Below are 24,792 nucleotides of genomic sequence, written 5' to 3'. Positions count from 1 at the left end.
ATGTTCATAACACTGGACATGTAAGTAGTAATGGCATACAGCTAAGTAATTAACATTACGTATAAATTTACCATTACATCACAAAAAAACGTACTGTTCGACTGTCTGGAAGCTGAGCAGGAAAGCCTATGTAAGCCCATGGGAGATGCTTGCTAGCATTAACTTTTCCAGAGGTTGGTAAACAACAGAAAGACTTTTCTTGGTCTTGAGAAGCTGCACCATTTATTAAGTGACACACTGTAACCTACATTGTACATTTACTGCCAGACTGACAACTTCTTGCTAATCTTTTCCAATGCTCCGCTCACTTTCGCTTAACCACTCACTCGGTGCACACACACATTAGGCATTACCCTATTCCTTAAAGGAACGCTATGGTACTCTTATTACAGTATATTTCACGAGAATGAGTAGTGTTACCTTTTTACGTTTATTCATTTAGCTGACGCTTTTATCCAAAGCTTACAATTACTATTTATGGTTTAGGGTTAAGTGTCTTGCTCAGGGACACATTGATGGATGTGTTAAAGTGGGGAATTGAACCCGAGTCTCTCACACCAAAGGCATGTGTCTTATCCACTGCCTCATCACTATCCCCGATTGTGTTGCCAAAAACGCATAATATGCAAGTGAAAAGCGTTAGTTGCCCATTGATTCTAATGATGGTGTGAAATTTTAGTAGCTGGTGCTCATAAATCAGGAGTAGTGGTGCTCCGCTCCACTATATGCGTGCTATCATGCAACACAGTACTTCAAAAGAAGATGAGAGGTGTGAACTGTGAAAACTAATGAAAAGTACACATGCACAGTGTTGTAGTATATTATATCCACTTTAACAGTGTGTTTCATAAAATTAAAAGATTATGCTCTAAAATACTAAAATTGTAAGATAAGAAATTTAAAAAAAAAACATCTTATTATGGTGCTTTCAGACCAAAAGCGAAGCGAGCGTTTGGGGCACTGAGTTTACATACAAAGTCAATGCAAAGAGGGGCGAGGGGGATAGAGGGGCGATAGGTAGAGGGGCGATTTCCTGTCGGGCGGCGCCGGCGATGCGAAGCGAAGGCAACGCGAGGGAATTTGCGTTAGTTGAATATTTTCAAATAAACACCCGTAGTCCAACTGGATTATGCTATGACAGCTACGCTGTTTGCTCGCGGGAGGAGCTCGGAGTAAACTGCTTTTATAAAATTAGCTTTTTACTTTAGTTTTTGGGATTACAACGTTGATTTATCTTCACTCGAGCTTCTCAGTAGCTAGATTCCGTGCACATCCGGTTCCAGTGTTGTTAGCATCGTTTGGAACGACTTCATATTTATATAAAAACTGGACAAAACCGGACATTGCTGGGAGAAAAGAAAGTGAGGAGGTTGAACTACCGGGTGCACAGTTAGATTATCTGCAAAGAATTTCTTTATTACTAAATGTTGCAATTTCTTTTTTTCTAATGTGATGCTTTTGAATAGTTTGCATCTGCCAGTCACTCACTGAGGGATATTCACTCTCCTAAATCCTTATATGGTAACCCGATGATCATCCCACTCTGCTCTTGCCTACACTTCCTTCATCTTCTCTATTTCTGCAATCTCTGTTTGTGTGTGAGCTGGTGAGTTTCTAAGAGGTCTTTTCATTAAGGCATATTAGGACTTATAAGTGTCTGCCCACAGTGTTTCTTCCCTGTCTATCTCTGTTTGTCTCATGACAATGCCATTCTCAGTTTTCACTTTTTAACCTTCTCCCATTTATGGTATATCTAGTGAGACACTATGATATTCACACCCTTGCTTTGTACCTGAATCTTACTAATCTTATTCCCAGTCCTCCTTCTTGTGTCTCCTCTGTCCTTTTATATCTAGTCCTACATTGCCTCTTTCTGTTTGTAGCACACAAATACATTAGTTTTTCACTGCAGGTGGTGAGGACTGCAGCTTTCTTCCCTGGGTTTTTGTTTAGCTGGTCTTTATATCCTGCCTGTTTCTTCTGTGTAAATGCCTTTATAGGCTCCACTTGTTGAGTATGATAGCTTGGGGAAATTAGGTTGTGGAGTTTTAAGGTGTGTGTGTGTGTGAGTGTGTGTGTGTGTGTGTGTATGCGTGTGTAGGTGAGTGTGTCGGTGGGAAATTAACTTTTTAAAATGTGAACATTTACCAGGCACGGACAGATCCATGTTCAAATTCAACAGCCACTCAATAGTAAAGCATTAATTTGTGTCTGAAATCTACCAGCCATAAACATTTGGCTTGTAGCTTTGTGTGTGTGTGTGTGTGTGTGTGTGTGTGTGCAGTATACTGTACACTCTTTTAGTTTACAGTGCAGTATAGCAGCATGTTATATATCTGCAGACTCAAGGTTTGGACCTTGAACTGTTCCAATGGTATCATAGGGTGGCACTGGCACCTTGTCAGTTTCAATCTGTGTGAGTCTGGAGGGTGTGTGTGTGTGTGTGTGTGTGTGTGTGTGTGTGTGTGTGTCTGCACAAATAGGTGCTTACTTGCATGTGTCTTTTTCTTTTTGTACATTTGTGCACATATACACCCATGTGTCCAAACAAGCTCACCTTTCCAGTGCGGTGTGTTGCAGTCTATGCCCTCAGGTGGGTTAGTCTGTGCTAAATCACCTATATATGCAGTGGCAAATGGCAGAACCTGAACCATAACCAGGCCAGCCCCAGTGGGTCATTCGCTTCACGTTTGGCTTTATTCACTGCTTTCTGGTAAAGGTAACATTTTAAGTGTCTTAAAGGGAAGTATCTCACATCACATGGACATTTCTGTTGCTCTTTAGCTAGTTGAATAATTTTGTTGTGTTGTTTCTTTCCATTACAAGCGACCATATGCTTTGTCATGGGCTTCTCAATAGTTCACTCTTGATTGGAAATTTGTTCTCTGCAGATTGAGGCTGGTGATAATCCCCCTCTTTCCTCTTGGAGTCATGGAAATCTAGATAATAATAATACACTATCAGTAGTTCATTGACCCAAGGCCGGTCTAAGTGCCAAATTTCATGGAATACATTCATGGGTTTGTGTGGAATTCTGCTGAGACTGGGACTTTCAAACTAACAGGTGAAGACACACAGTAACTTGTCTCATGGTGTTTTCCTGGATGGTGATATCATGGGTGTTTACATGGGTGTTTATTTTTATTCAGGCTGTCTAGGGAAGGTTTGCTGTGTAGTAACTCTCACCAACACTGCCCCACTTTATATTGTTCATAGCTGGCCTTTTTCACAGAAGGCAAATTTATTTGTAGCACCTTTCAACAGCAGGTTAGTTCAAAGTGCCCTTAAGACAAGATGTAGAAGAAACACAAAGCAATATAAAATGAATAGGTTTTGACATGTCACAGCTTGAAAAGCACAGGCATAAATGAAAACATTGATTATGGCTGAATTCCATTTAGCTGCATCAGTTTCCCAGTATTGTTCATGTTGTCTCACTGTCACACTGTCTTGGCTTACTGAGACACCTTAAACAGATCCATTGTTAATGTTATTAGTAACACCCCTGCTTTTCCTTCTGTAACAAGTCAAAACACCTGCTATTAAAAAGGCAAAAACCGCAGAATTTAGAGCCATGAGATTAGCTGATTAATTGATGAGCTGATCAACAGAAAATTCTTCATTGGCATCTAAATTAACAATAGGTCATTTTCAGGCACACATACCAAAAACACATACATTAATCAATCATTTAAAAAACAATGATAAATAGATAATAATGGAAAAAAAAGAGTATTTCATGTTTTACAAAGTATCTCAGCTGTTTTCAGTGGATTCAGATGGGAAGAAGAAAAGGTGACAGACGGCAGTGAGTTTACTCTCTCTGCTGCATTTTTGTTGCCTCTCCTCCTCAGAGCTTCACCTTTCCATGAGAGCTGCAGCGCTGCATTGGCCGGTCATACAAAGTGTGTGTGTGTGTGTGTGTGTGTGTGTACATGTTTTAAAATGTGATAAGATAAGACATCCAGGACATAAAACAAAAAGACTAATGAAAGTCTTTGTGCCTTAGATACACAGACACAAATGTATATGCACAGCGATTTATCATAGAGAGGTGAGTGCAGAGGGGAAAAGCAAATGATTACTTTGTTCAGTAAACTCCCTGTGTGTGCATGTTTCTCTTTATTTATTTGATCTTTTTTTTCCTTTCTCTCCCTCTGCTTTTGCACTGCCTTCCCCCTGCGATGACACACACACACACCCACACCCCACCTTCAGGATGTCCTCTGTTCCTTTGTATGCATGCAGTACATCTCTCCTCCCCCTGTGTGTCTGTGTTATATGTGTGTTTGTGTGAGAGCAATGCTCTGTGTAAAGTTAGACAGTTGCCCTGAGGCCTGTGACCCAACATGGTGTTGTTTCGCCCCCACGCTATTCGCAGCTCATTGGTTTCCAGCAACACTGTCACTACAAGGTTCAAAGGTCAACTGTAATCGCTTGACTGGGTGGTCTTGCAAGCGTGTAAGTGTGTCTCAGTCTGTGTCTTGACTGTCGTCGTGTATGATAACAGAAAAATGCTGCTCACTAGCAGGAGAGCTGAACACGTGAAAGCGGGGTGTAGATGGAGACCATACTGAAATTTAGTGGCGAAGGACACAGAAAAGACAAATGGGACTTTTGATGCAGGATCATACATCTCGATTTTTACAGTGGTGATCAGCTAGATTGTTGTTTCTGTTGTTTTACTGTGTAATCCTAGGTTTAACAGTAATCTCTGTGGTAGGCAATTAAAGAAGACCAGGGTTCCCTAATCCAAACTGACTTGGTGGTTGTAACCTACTGGTAAAAAGCAGTTCTGAAATTTGTGCAGCTTCAGTCAAATTCCTTTTCGCCAATATCCATGACCGCAGAAGTGTTTTGATACTTATGTGCTAAAGTGAAATAAATGCATTTAATTTATTTCCTCCATTTTGTGTTGGCTGAGAAAAAAAACTCTGGCAGTTCAACACATAAGGACGTGTATAGAAACATCCATCAACCTTGACCTCTGTCGCTCTTAAAACTACACCACCTGACGTTTTTTTCTCTATGACATTGTGCATAAAATAACAAGCGTCCTCGGCACAGTATAAGTCAGTAGAGACTAAATGGCCTGAAATTACACGGTAAAGGAAAAATTTATTTATTTATCTGGTTGTACCTGAATAGGTTTACATAATTTTCCAAAAACACCATATTTTTGTCATACTGCACATTGCTGCAGTACCTCTTTTCACTCTGTGTGTCGAAGGCTCCATTTTAGCTACCAGGTGAAGCATATCACTACTTTGTTGGGAGTTGCAAATGTGCAGTACCTAGTTAGGGACTACTAGCCAATCAGAAGCAGAGTAGTGCAGGTCCTGACAGCTGTATATTTTCCCAAACCGGCTTCCCAACCTAGACTGAAGAGTTTCAGAATGGTAAGTGATTAATTTGTAGGGAGAGTCGGGGTGAGGGGAGGCAGCATGTAGACCTTGTCACTCTGTGCTGCAGCTTAGTGTGTTTCTGCACCAGAGTTTTTGAGGGCGTGCCTGACCAGCCACTAGGCGAGCATTATGACACGTGTTACAAAGTGTTGCAGATAGGTTATGGAAGTTCAGGGAGTTCAGGAGCAGTGTTGGAGATGGCAACTCCCTTTGGGGCGGACCGTTTCACTTTACAAAGCTATTACATGCATACAAAAAAAAAGATATAACACAAGAAAGGAAGGGAAGAGCCAAAAAGCATAATATGACCTCTATAAGACATTTGGTGATACCAGGCCTGGCAGAGATCTGCACTTTGCATGATTGCCCCTTGACCAGGTGTTAAATTATCCGTTAAAACAAATGATGGACAGGATACATTATATATTTTAATCTATCAGTCATTCAAACAGTTCTTCATATTACAGCATTGATTACTAGATAACACTATGTAGTGTTTATTGCTCTAAAAATACCACATGGATGTTTTTTTTTTTTTTTTTAGCCCATAAACTGCAAATTGTATACTCTACATTACTGCCAATCATTTTCCAAAGCGTACAATATGCATTGCTCTGCATGGAAAGATTGTTTTTCTAGACAAGGTGTTTTTCAATCACAATGTTTTGAAAATGAGTTTCCTCTACATTAGACAATACACACAAGATAACGTGTGACACACATCTGAATAAAAATATAATTTAGCTGACAAAAGGTTCAAGAAAGTTTCATTCAAACACTAAAAAGCATTGTCAGTGCTCTTCTGCCTGACTTTTCAGCGCTGCACACACACGCACTGTACAGGAATGGACCTACAATTATTTACATTATGCACTTCTACAATATTATATTAGGCACATCCTTTCACCATTACCATTAATGCGGCATGTGTATTCCAGAGAGAGAAAGGATGGTGTAGATGTGACTAAATCATTATTTAATAGTGACAGCCAGTAGCTAATGAAGCAACAGGGCCAGAAGCATTGAAACAGGAGCTTTCAACAGACAGTCTTCTTTTTTCTCTCTCTCCTAATCCTCTTTTGCATCTCCGATGCTCCAAATAGACTCATTCTCTCATCAACCTTCTTTCATCCATCCACCCGACATATTTTACTACAAGTTTGTCATTCCTATTGCTCAAGAATGTGTTGAGTCGAATGTGTTTGTGTGTGTTCAGTGCTGATAAGCGTGTTCAACCCTGTCCTAGCCTCATTTCATGTGTAGTGTGCACACACTCACACAAACACATGCACCTAATCTTTCACTAGTCATTCCTGGCAGTTTGCTGTCCGTGTAATACACCTTTCTATTTTTAGTACAAGTCTAAGTTAATTTCTGTAATTAAATAAATACCAAACAGATGAGTCACCTGCTCATTTTGTATTTTATCTTTTTGACAGGTCTGTCCAGTCTTTCCTGTGTGTGTGTGTGTGTGTGTGTGTGTGTGTGTGTGTAATAGAGACCACGGGTTGCCCAGGCTTATGTTTATATGTGACTTGTCAGTTATTCTATGAAGCTTAACAGTGTTGGAACACATTACATTATCTTTACGTGTGTGTGTGTGTGTGTGTGTGTGTGTGTGTGTGTGTGCTGTGTTTGCCTGTATCTAACAGACACAAAATTATTTTCTCATGACTTGCTAACAATGTGACTTGCATTTTCTTCAGTGGCGCCGCCCTGCAGTATTTTTTGCCCTGGCAGTGAATTGTGTAGCTTAAAGCTGCGGTAGGCAGTTTATTTCAGAAGCATTTGTTGTTGAAATTCTCTTTACATCCCGACAGTGATCAATAAATCTAAAGCTCTGACACAAAAATCTGAGTCTGTGGTTATCGCAGGACTGTAATAAACACAGCCAATTTTCTAATTCGGTCCAAATGAAATGATTGGCTGGCCTCCCTACCTTACCTTAGTTACCTATTCCAACTTTTTTTGTGTGTATGTATGTATATATGTATGTATGTATGTATGTAATCTCACATCTCTGTGCCAACTATAGTACGCTGGAGTGGTGCTGTGTTAAACAGCTGTTCTGAATAATAGATACAGAAATGGCCTCAAGCCTGTTAAAAAATCCATGAGCTTCCTTTGCACTGGTTTATATAGCTGAAGTTCTTATGAGAGAGAGAAAGGGAGTTTATTGCCTGTGTGGGGAAAAGTAAGGGTGTGATTTGGGCAGTCACAAACCCGATACTGCAAGACATAAGAAAAGAAAATGAGACAAACGTCTTTCAGATGACTTTTGTTGCTTAAATGTTTGATTAGCTCATTACAAAACTAGGTGTCAGGTATAATTGTTAGTGCAGACTTGTTTAGCATCGCTGCAAAGAATAGTACAGTCAATAATAATAATAATAATAATAATAGAATAATACAGTCTGGAAGAGCGGTGGTGACATTTCTTCAATATGTATTTGTTTAATTGTTGAATTGTATCTAAATCCATCCCTTTAAAGGCTTAAAGTGTCGCCAAAATCACAGAATACGTAGTGAAGTTAAGTGGGAAATAAACATCCCTTTGTCCCTAAGTTCATTAGGCGTGTTCTGTATGCACATATCTATGTAATTGGGCTATTTTGTTGATAGTTGTTGTTAGTGTTTGTAGATGGAGAATGACTGCAGTGGAACAGTAGGAGCTAAAGACCTAGTATCTGCAATTAAGGCGAATAAGGAATTGCATACAAAACTGTCCAGTTACTGCTTACAGTATGTTTGGTGATTTCATTGCACGCTGATCAATTGAGGCTACTTTTAGTGGAGAAATCAGCATCTCTGTCTTGTCTACCTTGATGGATTTCTCCCTGAGTAAGTGTTGAATGTTGCAAAGTAGTAGGACTAGAAATAATTTCCCTTTCTGAGACTTGAAGCTCTCAAAGTGTTAGTTAGTTTGTGTTTTTGGAAAATGTATACCACTAAAAAAGAAAATGGCTTATCAGCATGACATGATCTTTTTTCAGATGCAGTGTTTTGGCACAAAATAACTCTGATGTCTGTCCAAAAACGTGGATCAGTCAAATGTTACCATAAACAACATGTAAAGTGCAGTTCCCTGGTGGTCTGTGGACAAACTTGTGTGACATTAGAGGGAGGATCAGCAGAGGGAGGGAGAGAAAGAAGAAGAAGCATATTTTCAGGTCATGACTCTTTCCCAAGGATTTCCCACAGTCTAGCTTGGGGCAGCGGGGGAGATGTGTGGGCGTGCATGTGTGGTTGACTAGGGGCATTGTGAATCCATGGCATACAGCAGAATAAATCACCCCATGCGACAACGGTAGGACTCTCAAATGAGACCATGCAATTCAAGTGCCCACCTAAGAACATGTTGTATGAAGAGAAGGTCTTATAAGGATAAGATGCTGTATGTGCATACGTTACTGTAATAACATACACTGTTAGCATGCTTAGTTTACATGTGGCTAAGCACATACAACAGACAGACTGGTTACAACACTCTGAAACAGTGACAAACCAGTCGTCATTTGCAGCAGGACCAAGGTTGGTCATTTCATGCTCAAGGACTGTCCTCTTCCGCTGAGCGACAGCCTCTCTGAGAGAAACTCCGAGCTTGTGTGATGTGAGACACTAAAATGCCTTTTACGTAACAGGTGTGTGTGTGTGTGTGTGTGTGTGTGTGTTCATCAGTGACGCAGTGACAGTCGGAGTGCGTCACTGTTCATGTCAACCCACTGCACTGCATGTCACACACAAACACTTGTAGGACCTTCAGAGGGAAAAGCCACTGATGAACAGATGGTGGTGAAAAAGTGATGTATGTAGCGTTTAACCCAGTGTAATGTTAGTGGTAAACAACATGATGAAAGTGCGGGACGACTACGGTTAGGGATTGGATCAATTCTGGTTTCTGTTCTGCTCAATCTGGTGTTTCTGAATCCTTGTTCCAATTCATGTCATGTTATTTGAGCACAGAAAGAAACCCCCAATTTTTTTTTTGCCAGCCATAAATCTGTAAGTGGTGTTGTTTCTCACTGCTTTCCAGATGCCTCGTATTTTGATTCCAGTTAAAACCAGTTCTCGATACCCTACCCAAGGGATGAAATGACAAAGGTCTTCTGTTTGACCCAAACCTAAGAAGTCATGGCCATGCAGGTCATCTCCACTGATCCACCAGGCTGCCCATATATGCTTTATTACAGTAAAAAGAGAGAAAAAAGAAAGGGAAGACGGAGTGAGGAACTCCTTGGACTAAAATGATGGCACAAAAGAGGGAAGGGAGGAGGGATGGATGGATGGGAGGGAGGGAAGAATGGGAGGGTATTTCAACGAGGATCGTGTGAGAGCCTCATCCCTCGGTTCCATCAGCGTGTCCAAATATGGAGGCATCTGCTATTGCACGAGGCCTGTTCTCAAGACCCGCCACTGACCAGGGAGAAAGCTGGAGGGTAGGGAAGGGAGGGGGGTAGAAAAAAAAAAAAGAACAGTGGGAGAAAGTTGAAGTGAAGAAGATGGCTGAAAAATGAGAGAACCAGACAGCAGAGACAAGACAGAATATATAAAGACAGGTAGTGCGAGGCGGCGAAAGATGTAAGGTTTGGCAAGACAACAGAGAAAAAGTGGAAGGCGAAGGTTAGAGTGATAGCTGAGCAGAAGTTGGACAGTTGGAAAGCCAAGTCTGCGAAAAGGGGAAACAAGTTTAAGTCTATTTTTAGTGCTGGAGTTGTTTATTTTCTGACTGTTCAAGCAGCGAGATGAAAGTGAAAGAATGTGAGAAAAAGTTAGCTGAAGCTAAAAGAGAAAAGGGGAAGTTAAGCCCCTGGCTGCCTTAGTTTGTCCTTTTTTTGAAGTTGACTTAAGATGCTTTAATGATTGAGGTAACTGAGAAAATGTTGTGTCTGTCTTTGTCTCCCTCTGTCTTACATGTTCACACGCATGTTCACTTTTCTGGGACCAGAGGGGAGCCGGCGACCTTTGTGTCACTGGGGAAAATTTTTATCACATTGTTGGAACCCAAAGGTCATTTGTCAAGAAGTGCAGAGTCTGGATTAAACGCCAGACACTCTCACAGGAGCACTGGGTGTGCGTATGTGTGAGCACTTAACACATTTTTGAGTGGGTAAATTCATGTGTGAGTTTGCACAAGCCTTTTAGAGCAAAATGTCCTCCAGGAGTTTGTGTGTGTGTTTTTGTATTAGCATGCAGTATGGTTAGAAGTAAGCGGGATGTAGAAGTGCCTTAAACCTGCATTTTGTCTAATAGCCAGTAGGGGGCGACTCCACTGGTTGCAAAAAGAAGTCCAACTGTTCTTCTCACTTGATTTATTACTTCACTAAACACTTTCCTAATAAGTTTATGGTCTCAATCACTAGTTTCAAGTCTTCTTCTCTTCGATACATCAAGATGTTCATTTAGTGAATAATGGTCCCATTTTGAGTAAAATGGACAATAAAGAAGGGCATACTTTAGAGCGTGGTTACCTTGTTATTGACAAGTCGCCACCACCTGTCAGGCGTGGAAATGCGTATCCTTCCCCAGCTCCACCTTCTTATCCAAATATGGTAACTTACTTCCCCCCCCCCCCCCCCCAAAAAAAAACAAGATGGCGACGGCCAAAATGCCAAACTCAAGTCTTCAAAATGGTAGTCCACAAACCAATGGGTAACTTAACACGTCCACTTCTTTTATACAGTCTGTGGTTAGAGGGTGAGGGTGTGAGTTTGTAGGCATACAAAGCTGTGCAAGCATTCACTTGAATTTGTATGTGAGTGAACAAATATGTTGGGAAGAATAGATGTGTTGATTCCATAATCAAGTTATTATTTTTTTGTTTTCCCAATTAATCAATTTGTCGTTTATTCAGTATGACGTCAGCAAATAGTGAAAAAGATAATAGATAAAAAAAAATAGTATTTTAACAATGACATGATATTGAGAAAAGCAGCAAATCCTTGTTTTTGAAGCTGGACGCAGCAAATGACAATAAGGGGCGAATTCATAACAGGATTGTGCAGCTTTTGCAGCTGTTAAACTTTCACAAATAAGACCTTACCTTAAAGACCTTACCTTAAAGAAACCATGTAATTCTCAAAGCACACAGACAAAACAATCCATACAGAGTGAGATGCAAGAGAAGGTGGAGGTAATAGATAATAATTAGAATACCTTCTCTTTCAGATCAAACATGTAAAGATATGAGGGGAAAGTTTTGTTCTTGCAGCTGTATTCTAAGGAGAATTCTGTTGCTTCACCATGTCGTGTGATATGCTACTTCGTTGCATCTTATGAACAAATATTACTGGGACCACTACAGAAAATTACAGATGAACTTTTAACAAATGCAAAATGAGGGCAAAATACACTCAGCTGCAAAACTTTATAGAATTGGACCTTGAGACAGGGCAGATAGAGGTTGCAGGTGATACACAATTCATTGTGCTATTGGTGGCCGCAATCCATTCTCTGTAAATTCGCACCTGAATCGTTTAAGGGTCATTTTCGTTCATTTGATTCATTTTCCAGATGTCGTTTCAGCACTTGTGTGATGCGTTTGTATCTGTATGCATGGCTGTGTTAGTGAGTTGGGAGTGTGTTCGTTGGAGAGTCATTTTCTGATGTGTTTTTGTGTGTGTGTGTGTGTGTGTGTGTGTGTGTGTCTATGGTGTGGATGGTCTTTGGGTGTACATGTGGAATGTGACGACTCAGCATCGCTTCCTCTCCATTCATCCTTCTGTTCATTCATTCATGTGTATACACACTTTTTACATTTGGTCTTGTGAAAGTGACTGCGCATGTAGTGTGTATGTGTGTTTGCACGTTAAGGGTGTGTTTTCTAATAAATGAGGATATGAGGGGCAATGGCATTCACACTGATGTTGACTACCTTGGATGAGTTATACACACAGGAAATGTCAAATTTGTGTGGTTGTGTTCGGATCCAATAGGCTATGTCTCTACCTGCATATTTCCTGTCTTGTGTATAAAGGGCTATGCCCTCTTGTCTGGGTTGGTTTGTATGATCACTCCACACACACACACACACACACACACACACACACACACACACACACACACACACACACACACACACACACACACACACACACACACACACACACACACACACACGAAGAACCAGTTAGTCCCAACAAAATTTTGTGAACAGATAGTGTTTTGCAAAGTGTGACTTGGGGAGATGCCTGAGTGGGGGAGTGAGAGCGTAACTGAACTGAAACTTCATTTGATTTGTAATGGGGTTTTTTATAAGGTGATTATGTGTAATGTATAATGTAGTGCTGTGGTTTACCAGTTATGTGTAAGGGTTTCAGAAGCTTGAAAAAGAGTGTAAAAGTATTAAGGCTCTGTAATTAAAATCACTGGAGCTGGCTTATTCTGGGAAAAAAATGAAATGGCAAGTGTGGATAACAGGCACAAACCATGTTTTGCTCATACAGTCACATGTAGTTTAGGCTATGTTGGGTCCTCAGGTCTGCCAGTATGTATATGACTAAGTGAATATACGTAGTGTATGGTCATTACTTTGTCTGGCTGTGTGTGTGTGTGTGTGTTTGTACGTCTGTGTGTCGTATTTGTAGTAGTAGTAGTGGTAGTAGTGGTAGTAGTGGTAGTAGTAGCTGTAGTAGCTGTCCTCAGCTGAACCCTCTCTGATCCAGCCAGCTGGTCTGAATAAATCAATAAAAACCATTGAGCTGGATTGAGACTTTAGAATGCTGGTGTCAGTTTCTTTCCCAGAGTGCTCCCTTTACAGAACCTGGACACACACACACACACACACACACACACACACACACACACACACACACACACACACACACACACACACACACACACACACACACACACACACACACTCTGTAGAGCTTTCTCGTGTGTGTGTGTTTGACTTTGGCTGCACAAACTCAGTAGCAAAGGATTAGCTTTATTATGCTGTCGAGCTTGGATAAACACAGAAGAATCGGTACGTGTGGCTCTTCATTGTATATCTAGATTGTAGTTGCCATACATTTGCACTCAAGCACACACACACAAACCTACTTTGCACTTGCAAACAGTAGTTGGAAGAGTCAGAGGAGTCGGAAGCAGTCGGGGTAAAAAAAAAATTTCAGTTGCTATTATGGCAAGCCTTTAAACGGCCTCACAATTCAGGGCCTGTTTTAGAGCTTAGAGCAGGCTGCTGATAAAGTTAGAAAGCTGAAATGGAAGTGGACAAGGAATGTGGGTTATGCAAGGCATGCTAAACTCGGTGACCTTCAAAGTGGTACCGGTCTTTTCCTCCCCCTCGCCATCGCTTCGTCGCTTGCCACTCTGCTTTCGCTATTTACTCTATGCCTGTGTCTCTAATTTGTCAGCATTTTGCCTCGTACAGGACACATTAAGATGGAAGGCCACAAAATAAGTGATTCAAGTCATTGTCAGCCTCTACATCTCTAGCCTCTTCTGGCCTTTGTGCTCTGAAACAAAAATCTAGTTTTCCTACACAGCCCTGGCTCTGTAAATGGAAACCAACGAAAGTGGTGTGGACCTTGACACACAATATTGTTCCAGCCAATCAGCAACAGTTAAGGCCAATTTATACTACTGATAGTACTGCGTCTAGTCTACTTGTGTATTGATGTCTGCTTGCTCTGCAATTACACTGCCAAAACGCTAGTTAGCAGTGGGGTTTCTATGTTCCACTCTGTTGACTTATGCTGGCAGAGCCGGCTAACTTTTTCCCTGCCAGAGTTTAGACAATTCCCGCCCTACGGTGCTGTGATTGGCTAGTACTCTTCAGTTGTGATGGATACATAGTGCAGTGGATACGAGTCTCTCTAGCCCGATTAACAGTGTCGCCATGGTAGCTACTTGTCAATCACAGGGTAGTCCCACTCTAAAGCATACTTTGCTTTATCATCTATTTTCCTCTAAATGGGACCATAATTTATTAAATGAAACTATCACATGAGACCACAAACTCAATAGGAAAGTGTTTACTGAGGGAATAAATCAGGTAGGGTCATTTTACCATTAATTGTAATATAACCGGACTTCTTTTTGCAACCAGTGGAGTCGCCCCCTGCTGGCTGTTAGAAAGAATGCAGGTTAAAGTTACTTCCGCACGGCTTCAAAATTCAGACATGGAGGTTCCCGCTGCGTTGGGCAACTAGTAAAATTGGCTTCAAAGCACGGAGCACTTTGTGAGAGCTTGGAGGAAATGCTATGCTTCCAACCCAAACAATCACTTGCGGTCTGCATCGCCATGATGTGTAATTCTATTTTAGGGGAAGTACGCGTCAGGCTATGGCTTAAAGTACGCGGTTACTCATAGGCTACGATCTGAAGTAGAAGTATAAATTGTCCTTTCAGTGGTGGAGAAATAGTCAAAGAGGAAAAAGGTCTGAGAGTATAAACAGAGAAGAAATTTATATGACCAGGCTAGGGCGAAGGCATTTCAGTGCTGGAGAAACCTCAGAGATTTGAACTGGGGGGAGCTTCTGAGAGAGCACTGAACAGAGGGTTGTATTTGTTTTGCTGATGAGTTCAAATATCAACAATCCTGCAGAATCACATACACTCCTTTTAAGTTATTTGAAGTTCCTTTGTCACTTTAGTGGCCAATCTCAAAGGTTATATATATAATATATTTAGGGATTTTCCTGCCGATGCATCTCAAGGCACATCTGCATTGGCTTCAGTGTCCAGGTGTGGTGGTGGCCGCTTTGGTGGGGCTTCGCTGTACTACATGACAAACTGGCCACATTTTCAGATGGTAATCCAGTTTAACTTGTTCAGCCATGTACTAGGGCTGCATACAAATCAACAAATACCATTTCAGATATTCAAATCAGAATTATAGAGAAGAATACAAATCAAAGGAAAAATGAAAATGTGTTACTAGGTGTTGGCCCAAGATTAGCTCAACGCTCCTTGGCAAACATTGTTGACATAGTCTCTGACACTCTACTGGGGGGAACAACACCATGTTCCGAAAGATATTCCTTAATTTGGTGTTTCGATGATGGTTGTAAAGACTGGTGTCCTACAAGTCTCCTGTGTCTCCTGTAGGTGTTCAATTAGGTTAAGCTCTTGTGACTGCGAAGGAAATAGCATTTAATTAAATAAAAAATCATTTGAACATCATCAAACCATTCAGTGACCCTCATGCTCTGCATTCCTTAATGTTTTTCCACTAATTTATGTGAATTTTGTCTTTAATTTTTCACCCATTTGCATATAATCCATCCCACACACATCTGGTTCAGAGGTTCTTTGCAAAAATAAAATCCCAAGAATTGGGGCAGTTATCAGTTATAGATATATAGTAGAGATATTTTTTGCTGATATCTCATGTGACTAGCTGAAGTTCTTAGTCAGGTGTTACTAAAAATGATCAACAAGCAGTCAGTGTAACAAGCAGTTTCTAACTTTTCATGAAACAGGGTGAGAAGAAGATGAAAAATTATTATTCTATAATTATTTTTTCTGTCTTCATGTCCTTGTATATTTTTCTGTCATTTCAGAGAGGGCAAATGCATAATACTGTAGATTAAAAGAAATGATAGCTATACAAAAGAGCAATTTCTTTACCTGTGCTACTTCCTCTATGTATAAGGCCCACTATTACACAACCCCAAATTCACTCGCTCAAGCAGATTCTCACAACGAATCGACCTTCTGTCTCTGACACTGACCTGCTTTGTGTGTGTGACAGTGAGCGACTGGAGATCAAGAGCAAAATAGAAAGAGGCACACAAGCCATCATTAGAGATTCACAGCCATATGCTTCGCTTGTTGAACAGAAGGCCCCTGTTAACATCCATTTAAAAATCGGATAGAGTACACAACTCTTGCCTAAGAGCTAATGGATGGCAGAGAACAGTAGTGAACCTTTGCGTGAGTGTGCGGGCTTGTGTGTGTGTGTGTGTGTGTGTGTGTGAGAGATAGAGAGAGAGATAGAGAGAGAGAGAAAGAGAGAGTAGGGTGAGGTCTCAAAAATGGCCTTTGTCACCTGCTTGGCAAAGGATTCAAACCCTAACTTAGGGCTGTTGTTGGCCTAAAGGCTGAGAATGTCTGCCAAGTCTACACTGTCCCACGGCCCAGAACAAGACACACAGTACTCTTCAAGACTCCCAAGATAGGTTCATTGTTAGTTACGCATTCATAACTGGTTTTATTTATACATACAGAGAAGCAGGACAAAAAGCTGTGGAGGAACTCAGTCATGCGCACTGGTTCCTCAGTGGCCAACTTAACCTCTGGTGTATCTTTTTATATGTGCAGCTTATGGCAGATAAACCCTGCATCAGTGAAACACTCAAATCATAAATCTGATCAATTTGACTCTTTTAAGGCAAGTCCTTCATTAAATCCACTTAATTAAATCTTAAAGTCACAAGACTTCAATGATTCCCTCAGACTGTCAATGTGAGTAGCAGGTTGGAAAAGCATTTACTGAAATTGGCACCCAGGGGTGGTGGCAGTGATTCATCTGCTGCTCTACAAAACACCCCATTTGTTGTTGTTGTTTTATTAGAGTAGTCACTCTATCATGTTACATTTGTATTATACAGACTCACTAAAAAGTGGAGAAAGTGGAGAAAGTAGAAGAGATGGAGTAACCTGTACAGAGAGGGAGGATGGACTTTTCTCATTTTGGGAACATTCAAACCTTTTCTGTACAACTCTTGAACATTTCTGTTTTGCAGCATCAACTTTTTGAAAGGATAATTCCAGAGAATTTTGCAAATTTTATTTTCTTATTGAATGTAGGGTTGGGCGATGTCCACAACATTTCCATTGGACGATGTCTGAAATGAGACAATGGGATGGACGATGTCATCGGGTGCGCGGGCGAGCACACGCGCGCGGGTGGCAGCAGTCGTCTTATGCACACATGTTCTCGCACAAACTTCACTTGGTAAAAAAAATTGGTAGACTTTTAACTTACTTTACAAGTCGCGGTGGATATTTTACGCATGGAGCAGGTAAAAAGCAGCAGGGAACACACAGGGTGCAGATGATGGTTTCAGTTGTTTGATAGGCTGCGTTATTAATAAGCCGACGTGCGGCTCACCTGCTGCCGTGATAACGTATCGCGGGTGGAAATATACGGAAAAAACACGAGTTCTCTCTGTCTTTTAGTGGACTTTACAAAACATAATGCTGATGGAGAAAATGGAGCAGACGGAGAGGCGGGGCAAGCCGGGGTGTTTACCTGAGGTTAGGTGTGTGAGTGTGTGTCAGAGTGTAGGGAGAAGAGACTTCCGAGCAGGTCTGGACTGGGACAAAAAATCGACCCTGGCATTTTTGGCCCAGGCGGCCCACCAAAATCGGTCAGACAAAACTCTTAGCTCATGAGATTTGACACTGCACAATAGTGGGGCCATGACAACAAGACAGCAATATATGTTAATAGGCTTAGGATTTGGGAAAAGAAATGTATTGACGAAATAGTTGATAGAGGGTCTGGGGGTCTTCCCCCAGAAGATTTTAAACATTAAACACTTAATTTCCTGCATTCTGGAGACATACTTGTAGCAACCCTCAGAAACTGCTACCTTGTTATGTCATTTGTCAAACTGAACCCTATCATTGAGCTACATTTTAATTATTAAATATCCTAGGCCATTAAATACATTTATTATGATTATTATAATTACTACTGATGATGATAATAATGATGATAATAATAATAATTTGGGCTTTAACCATTTCATTTCCTGCATTCTGGTGGATTTTTCTGCACCAATTCATTGAGGAAATGTCTTTATTTATATAAAAGGAAACACAAAATTCAGGTGACAATTCAAAAAATAAAAATAGTGTAATATAGTGCTGTAAGGCTCTCAGGCATTCTGTATTGCTCTCTCTCTGTCTAAATGCTGGCAGGCAGTAACGGCAGGGGGTCACATTACGGGCTAAAGCCACCTGGCGACGCCATTGGTGGGTAGCCTACATGTTCCCAGCGTCCCCACTGTAAATGACCCTCCCTCCCTGCTCCTTCCCTACACGTTGAGCTACTCATGCTTACCGCTTCACCTCCACTGTCCTCCTGCTCACTCTCTCACTCAGCCCTGTCACTCGCTAACAGCCTCCTCCTCTGCCTGTCAGCGGCCAGAGCGCTCCTTTACTCCTTCAAGTGCCTGTGCCTGCTCTACTCAGGGTACTGCAGCTGATGTTGAAGCTACAGCAGCCCCGGTAGCAAACATATCGGTTGTTTTCGTGCATTTGGCGGCCTCCGTCTGAAGAGTTTTCTTTTTTGGGGGGGTGGGCATAACGCAAGGAACAGAGAGCAGAGGGGGTGGGGGCTAGTAAGAGATGTGATTGGGCTGGCCCAGTGTCAGTATAGAAAATCACCCAATCGGCTGCTGTCCATGCTTTATGGGCCGGTCGTTGGCCCATTTTTAAAAAAACAGTTATATAAATAAATAATTAAGTTACTCCGGCCCCAAAGATGTGTCGGCCCACCGGGCATTTGCCCAGTATGCCAGATTACCAATCCAGCACAGGGTGGTATAATGTGAAAATCTGAGAGATCACGATGCCGGCTCAACATCATGATGTCTGTCAGCCATCACTGATGGACTATGGCATCGTCTATTGGGTTGAATGTGTCTTTTTTTATACAATATTTTCAAATAAAGTTTACCTTCCTCCATGGGCTCATTCAATACACACAAACTAAATAGAAAACATCTCCAGGGAAAACTATAGTTTGTAAAATGGAACTAACACCTGATGTTAAGAGACAATACAAAATATTTAATTTGTAAAACAACTAAGACAAAGCAGACATTTAATACTTATATGTGATATTTAAAAATTATCTGCAGTAATTATCCAATCAAAATATGACAAATGCTTTACCAAATCTAAGTCCTAGCTGAGGTAAACATGCTGAGTGAGTAGATGGTTTACATAACAATGAAATGTCACATCAGTGGTCAGTTTGAGGCAGGGACCCATAAAGACTCCTGGAGTAGGTCTCTTTATGGCCTACAGTTGCTCTTCCAGTCATCTCTATGCTAACAAGGTTAGCACCTTTAGCTGTTTGAACAAAGAGGCCAGCTAGCCAGGTTAGTGTGTGTTTGGACAGACTGATAGCAGCTGGCTATGGGCCACAACTCTAATCCTCTGTTTGTATATTTCCTTGTTGGCTCCACACCAGTGTGAACATGGCCAGAGCTCTGCGCTGATGTGCAAACATAGTTGGTGAAACACCCAGTATTGCATTACCACCAGCTTCTCAGTGTGTGTGCATCAACAAAAGAGTGGCCGATGAGGGTACGTGTGCAACGAGCCACAAGTGAACAATGTCTTTCACAAAATGTCAAAAATCATGAATGCCTGTTACGAGATCCTCAAATATGATTTAGATTGACTTGTTGTTTAAGCACTAGATTAGAACAAGCAGATGTGACGTGCAGCAATCCTCACATTAGAGGATTTGTTGCCCAGTGACTGGCATAAACAAATTGCTCATAACTTTGTGGTGGGTCAGCCTCCTGTGTTGTTGAAAGGATTGCGTTCCCTGTTTCACCATCAACAATGATGCTTTTTATGAACATCTCACCATTGTCACCATTTTGATTTCTGTGAATGACAACAAAATACTGGAGTACTGTCTCCTTTGGCGACGATGTCTCTTCTGTGGTTCCGCAGTTCTTTTCTTTTTCACTCAAACCACGAAAATGAAAAAGTTCTAAACAGAAGGGATTTTCTGTTTGTGTTTCTCCTCAGGGTTGAAAACCTATCTGATCTCAGGAAGGAAGTTGGAGCATGATGTGCAGTGTGGCTGCTCTCAGGTGGGACTGCCAGGTGGAGATTTTGTTGGGGTCAGCCTGTCCTCGTGTCCGCAGCCCCACACACCGGACCTTATCCCTGGTGGAGCTCAGGCTGCTGAGCCCCTGCTGCCCCACCAACCACCAGACAGGATTGGGGTTAGTCAGAAGAAACAAAATGTTTTGGTTGGAACATAGAGATGGACACTTTTGTTCTGTTATGGTTTGTACTAGTTTCTAAAAACAGCTCACAAAAGCATTCACTTTTTTCTGCCTCTCATGATGGTGGTGCACCTGGAAATCCTGCTGTTAGAAACCAGTGGTTCAGTTATTCTTCTCCATTTAGCAAAACCTAGATGCAGGGATGTTCAGCTTTGACATTGTAAATGCAAATATTAGGTGGTGTGTGACCTTTTGCACGACTCCCACACACCCAGGTTTTTTGGCTAGAAATCTGGTGAACATTCATTTCTGAGCTAATTAGTCGTACTAATGGGGAAACACTATCATCTCAGTGCACTGTCGTTTTCTTTCTACAGCCTCCCTGTGTGTCCCGTAGTATGGTCATATCTTCGGGGGCAGAACAGGGTGACGATGTGGCTGTGCTGAATGGCTGCCAGGAGGAGCACAAGACCAGCAGTGCCAAGGTACAACACACACATGCATGAACAGTGACAACACCAGTGCGTTTGTCAGGCACTTGTTTAAGAATTTATCTCTTAAGCTACTCAACATGCCCTGTGACACTCCCTCTTCGTCCCTCTTTTCTTCTCTGTCTTCTTCACCTTATTCTCCCCATCCAGTTCATCCCAGGTCACAGTCCCAGAGCAGTCAACGGTCTCCTGAGTCCCCCGCTGGAGGACCCAGTGCGAGCTAGCCAGAGCTCCCTGTGCGACATGCTCCAGGAGAAAGAAAAGAAGACTAGCACTAGCACAGGGACTGGCACCAGTCTAGGCATGGCGGGCGGCACAGGGGCTGCGGGCACAGGAATGGACCACTCCGCCCTGATCCAACTACGTGCCAAGAACTTCAGACAAAAGAGCGACGCCCACTTTGTGGATGTTATCAGGGAGGACAGGTGAGCAAAGAGGTTAAAGGTAGAATTTATGAACTGATCAAAGGTGATTATATACGATAAGATGACAGACTGAGTAGTGTTGAAGGGATCCATTCGGTCATGAATGAGGTCACGTATTATTTTTTTTATAACTTCATAAATCAGTAAGCATCAGTTATATAAATAATTTAAACCTTTCAACATAATTTTAAGGGTGTATATCTATCCACACCAGTTGTCAGTCCATCACAGGAATAATACATAGCATTAGACACATAACATTCAGTCTCACATTTTACAAGTTGTTGGAGAGTGTCGGTAAACACACGTGAACACAGAGATAAACATGCAAACTCCACAAAGAAAGGCCTCATGGGGCTCTTAGAAATAAAAAGCAAAACATTTGCCACACACTGATAACTTGACAACTCTACATGCAGAAGCCATAGCATTTAGACATCTTCTCCTTTGCTCTGGTCCAAATAAGTGGATGTGTCTTTAAAGTTGTTGCATTTCCCCCATGAATCCAAACAAACCAAAATGCATCACTAAAAGCCACGTGAGAATGTTCAATCCAGAATATGTTTGACTGTACTGATTCAACCGTACTAAACAATGCAGGGTTGAAGACGCCCTAAAATCAAGGTTGCAAGACAGAAAGAATAGATGGAAACATAGAAAAGTAGATTCACAAGTAATTACTTTGGCAATTTTGGTGCATTTTTGTTTAAAAATGTTTATTTTTTTCAGTAATATTTAATTTAAAAGGAAAACTGTACATTACCTCACATTGTTCTTGATTCTCTGTGTTTTACAGTTTGATGAAGGATTACTTTTTCAAGCCCCCCATCAACAAGATCAGCCTCAATTTCCTAGAGAGACCTCTGGAAATGGCCTACCGTAGCAGCTACAAGGAGGAGGTACACACACACACACACACACACACACACACTCCTACATGTGTACTATCATAATTGTAAGTTTTATTACCCTACCTTTCACTGTAATTATAACCATCCTCACACAGCACTTGCACAGCACTAACCTTAAAGTTAGTTCCTGTCAAAATATGAAACTGATAAAAGGACTGACTTAAGAGGATTTGGGGTGGCGATGGTGCTAAGACATGTTTTTGGTGTGGGAGACCTGGGTTCGATTCCCACTGTGACACATCTGATGTGTCCCTGAGCAAGACACTTAACCCCTAGTTGCTCCAGAGTCGTGACATACATAGAAATTGTTAGTCGCTTTGGATAAAAGCATCAGCTAAATGAATAAATGTAAATGTAAAATGTAGAGCCTTTTCCTAATTGTTCTATCATTGCACATGGATGGATAACACATGTAAAAAACATCCCAAGGGTTGAGAGACACATGAACCTCGGAGAAACATTAGTGTTATAATACATATAGTTGATTTGGATAGGGTGCTTTGTGTCTGTGTGTGTTTGTCTTTGTGTGTATGTGTTTGTGAGTGGAGGGGGGCAGTGGCTGTTGCAACAATTTCCTTGTATCCCCAAATTATATTCCACAGTGGTGCAGCACACACTCTTGCACACCCAGGACCAGTTCCAGCCTTGCAGCCCCCTTCTGTTACACCAGTGTTAATACAGTGCAAAAAAAAAAAAAAAAAAATCTTCAACATTAAACCTCTGAGTTCATTTCATGCAAATCTACAGTGATACTGAGTCATGGTCAGCCTTTGTACTTGGCTGATACTTTCTGGCTAAGCAGTGAAGTGGAAACTCCAGATAATGAGTCTAACTTTGCCTTAGTTTTAAAATGTTCATTTACATTTTATGTGTTTCATTTTTTATATATATTGCAGTTCAGATAAAGATTCCACCATGGATTTAACAGTTTGTTTACTTATATGTATTAAAGGTTATATGATAAATGGTTAGTTTCAGTTCTGTTTTCAGTAGTATGTTGAAATATATATTTAGAAGTGATACATGTTTTTGAGACATGTACTTTGTAGAAGATAATGTTTTGGACTAGATTTTAGTGTTTTTTTAACCTATAGATGAGATAGTTTCAGTTTAGGTCTAATTAGCCTACACTGCAGCCTTCTCTTGAGTGGACACTCAAATGTCTACTTGTGTATGTGCAGTGTAAGGTGCTTGCGTGATTTCTGGGTAGCTACTGCTTCTCCTCAGTTTCACATACCTCTATATCCTCTAGGTGAAGAACCAAGTTCAGGTGCAGACATTTGCGAGCTCCACCTTCAGCTCCTTCCTGGATGTTCTCCTCAGCTGTTTCGTCTTCCTGGCCCTGACACTGGCCTGCTTTCTTCCACCTCTGGTGAGCCCGGCTACTGTGGGCCCTCCAGCTGCTGCTGCCCTGGCCCTGGCTCTCCTGGCTGGCCTTTTGGAGCTGGCCTCCCTGGTGCTGTCCATACGGTGAGGAGGCTTCAGCAGTTTGCACACGTTTTGCAACAGATATATAATATATCTTTTTTATAATATAAATCAATATTTAGTGTGGGCGACTGTGGCTCAGGAAGAGCGGGTTGCCCGTTAATCGGAAGGTCGGCGGTTCAATCCCCGGCTCCTCCAGGCTGCATGTCGAAGTGTCCTTGGGCAAGATACTGAACCCTGAATTGCCCCTAGTGGCTGTTCCACCAGTGTGTGAATGTGTGTGAATGCAGATGTAGTGTAAATGCGCTTTGAGTGGTCAAAAAGACTAGAAAGGTGCTATGCAAATACGTAGCATTTACATTTACCAACCTTTGCCTTCAAAACAGCATCAGTTCTTCTTGGTACACTTGATAGAAAGTCAGAGATTTTGTAGGAATATTTTCAGGTGTATGATTAAACAATTATACCAAACAGGTGCTATTGATCACCAGTTCCATATGTAAAAGGTACAAGGTTGTTTATTTGTCATTATACAGCACAAAGTTGTATAACTAAACAAAATTTTTAGTTCCTTCATGCTACACGCACAGAACTTAACATATATATATATATATATATATATATATAATCATTGCTAAAGAGACAGAGCTCTGTGTCCAAGCACATTAATAGAGAGGCGAAGGGAAGGAAAAGATGTGGTAGAAAAAAGTGGATAAGCAATAGGGATAACCACACCCTGGAGAGTATTGTAAAACAAAACCCATTCAAAAATGTGGGGGAGATTCACAAAGAGTGGACTGCAGCTGGAGTCAGTGCTTCAAGAACCACCACGCACAGACGTATGCAAGACATGGGTTTCAGCTGTCACATTCCTTGTGTCAAGCCACTCTTGAACAAGACACAGCGTCAGAAGCGTCTCGCCTGGGCTAAAGACAAAAAGGACTGGACTGCTGCTGAGTGGTCCAAAGTTATGTTCTCTGATGAAAGTAAATTTTGCATTTCCTTTGGAAATCAAGGTCCCAGAGTCTGGAGGAAGAGAGGAGAGGCACAGAATCCACGTTGCTTGAAGTCCAGTGTAAAGTTTCCACAGTCAGTGATGGTTTGGGGTGCCATGTCATCTGCTGGTGTTGGTCCACTGTGTTTTCTGAGGTCCAAGGTCAACGCAGCCGTCTACCAGGAAGTTTTAGAGCACTTCATGCTTC

General features: G+C 41.5%; 1 protein-coding gene across 4 annotated transcripts in view; it reads left to right on the top strand.

Moving 5' to 3' along the window:
* Positions 1-24,792, top strand: part of adcy9 (adenylate cyclase 9) — a 47,667-nt gene that overhangs the window by 8,216 nt on the left and 14,659 nt on the right. For all 4 annotated transcript variants that reach the window (XM_046047091.1, XM_046047089.1, XM_046047090.1 and 1 more), the window contains exons 2-6: positions 20,133-20,332; positions 20,713-20,820; positions 20,977-21,251; positions 22,048-22,150; positions 23,415-23,632. In XM_046047091.1, the coding sequence (XP_045903047.1) occupies positions 20,133-20,332; positions 20,713-20,820; positions 20,977-21,251; positions 22,048-22,150; positions 23,415-23,632 (904 nt within the window). The remainder of the gene's footprint in view (positions 1-20,132; positions 20,333-20,712; positions 20,821-20,976; positions 21,252-22,047; positions 22,151-23,414; positions 23,633-24,792) is intronic.

The sequence above is a fragment of the Micropterus dolomieu genome, linkage group LG04 (genome assembly GCF_021292245.1).
Source record: "Micropterus dolomieu isolate WLL.071019.BEF.003 ecotype Adirondacks linkage group LG04, ASM2129224v1, whole genome shotgun sequence".
NCBI lineage: Eukaryota > Metazoa > Chordata > Actinopteri > Centrarchiformes > Centrarchidae > Micropterus > Micropterus dolomieu.
The sequence above is the reverse complement of the archived record's forward strand: the minus strand, read 5'-3'. Positions and strand labels throughout refer to the sequence as shown.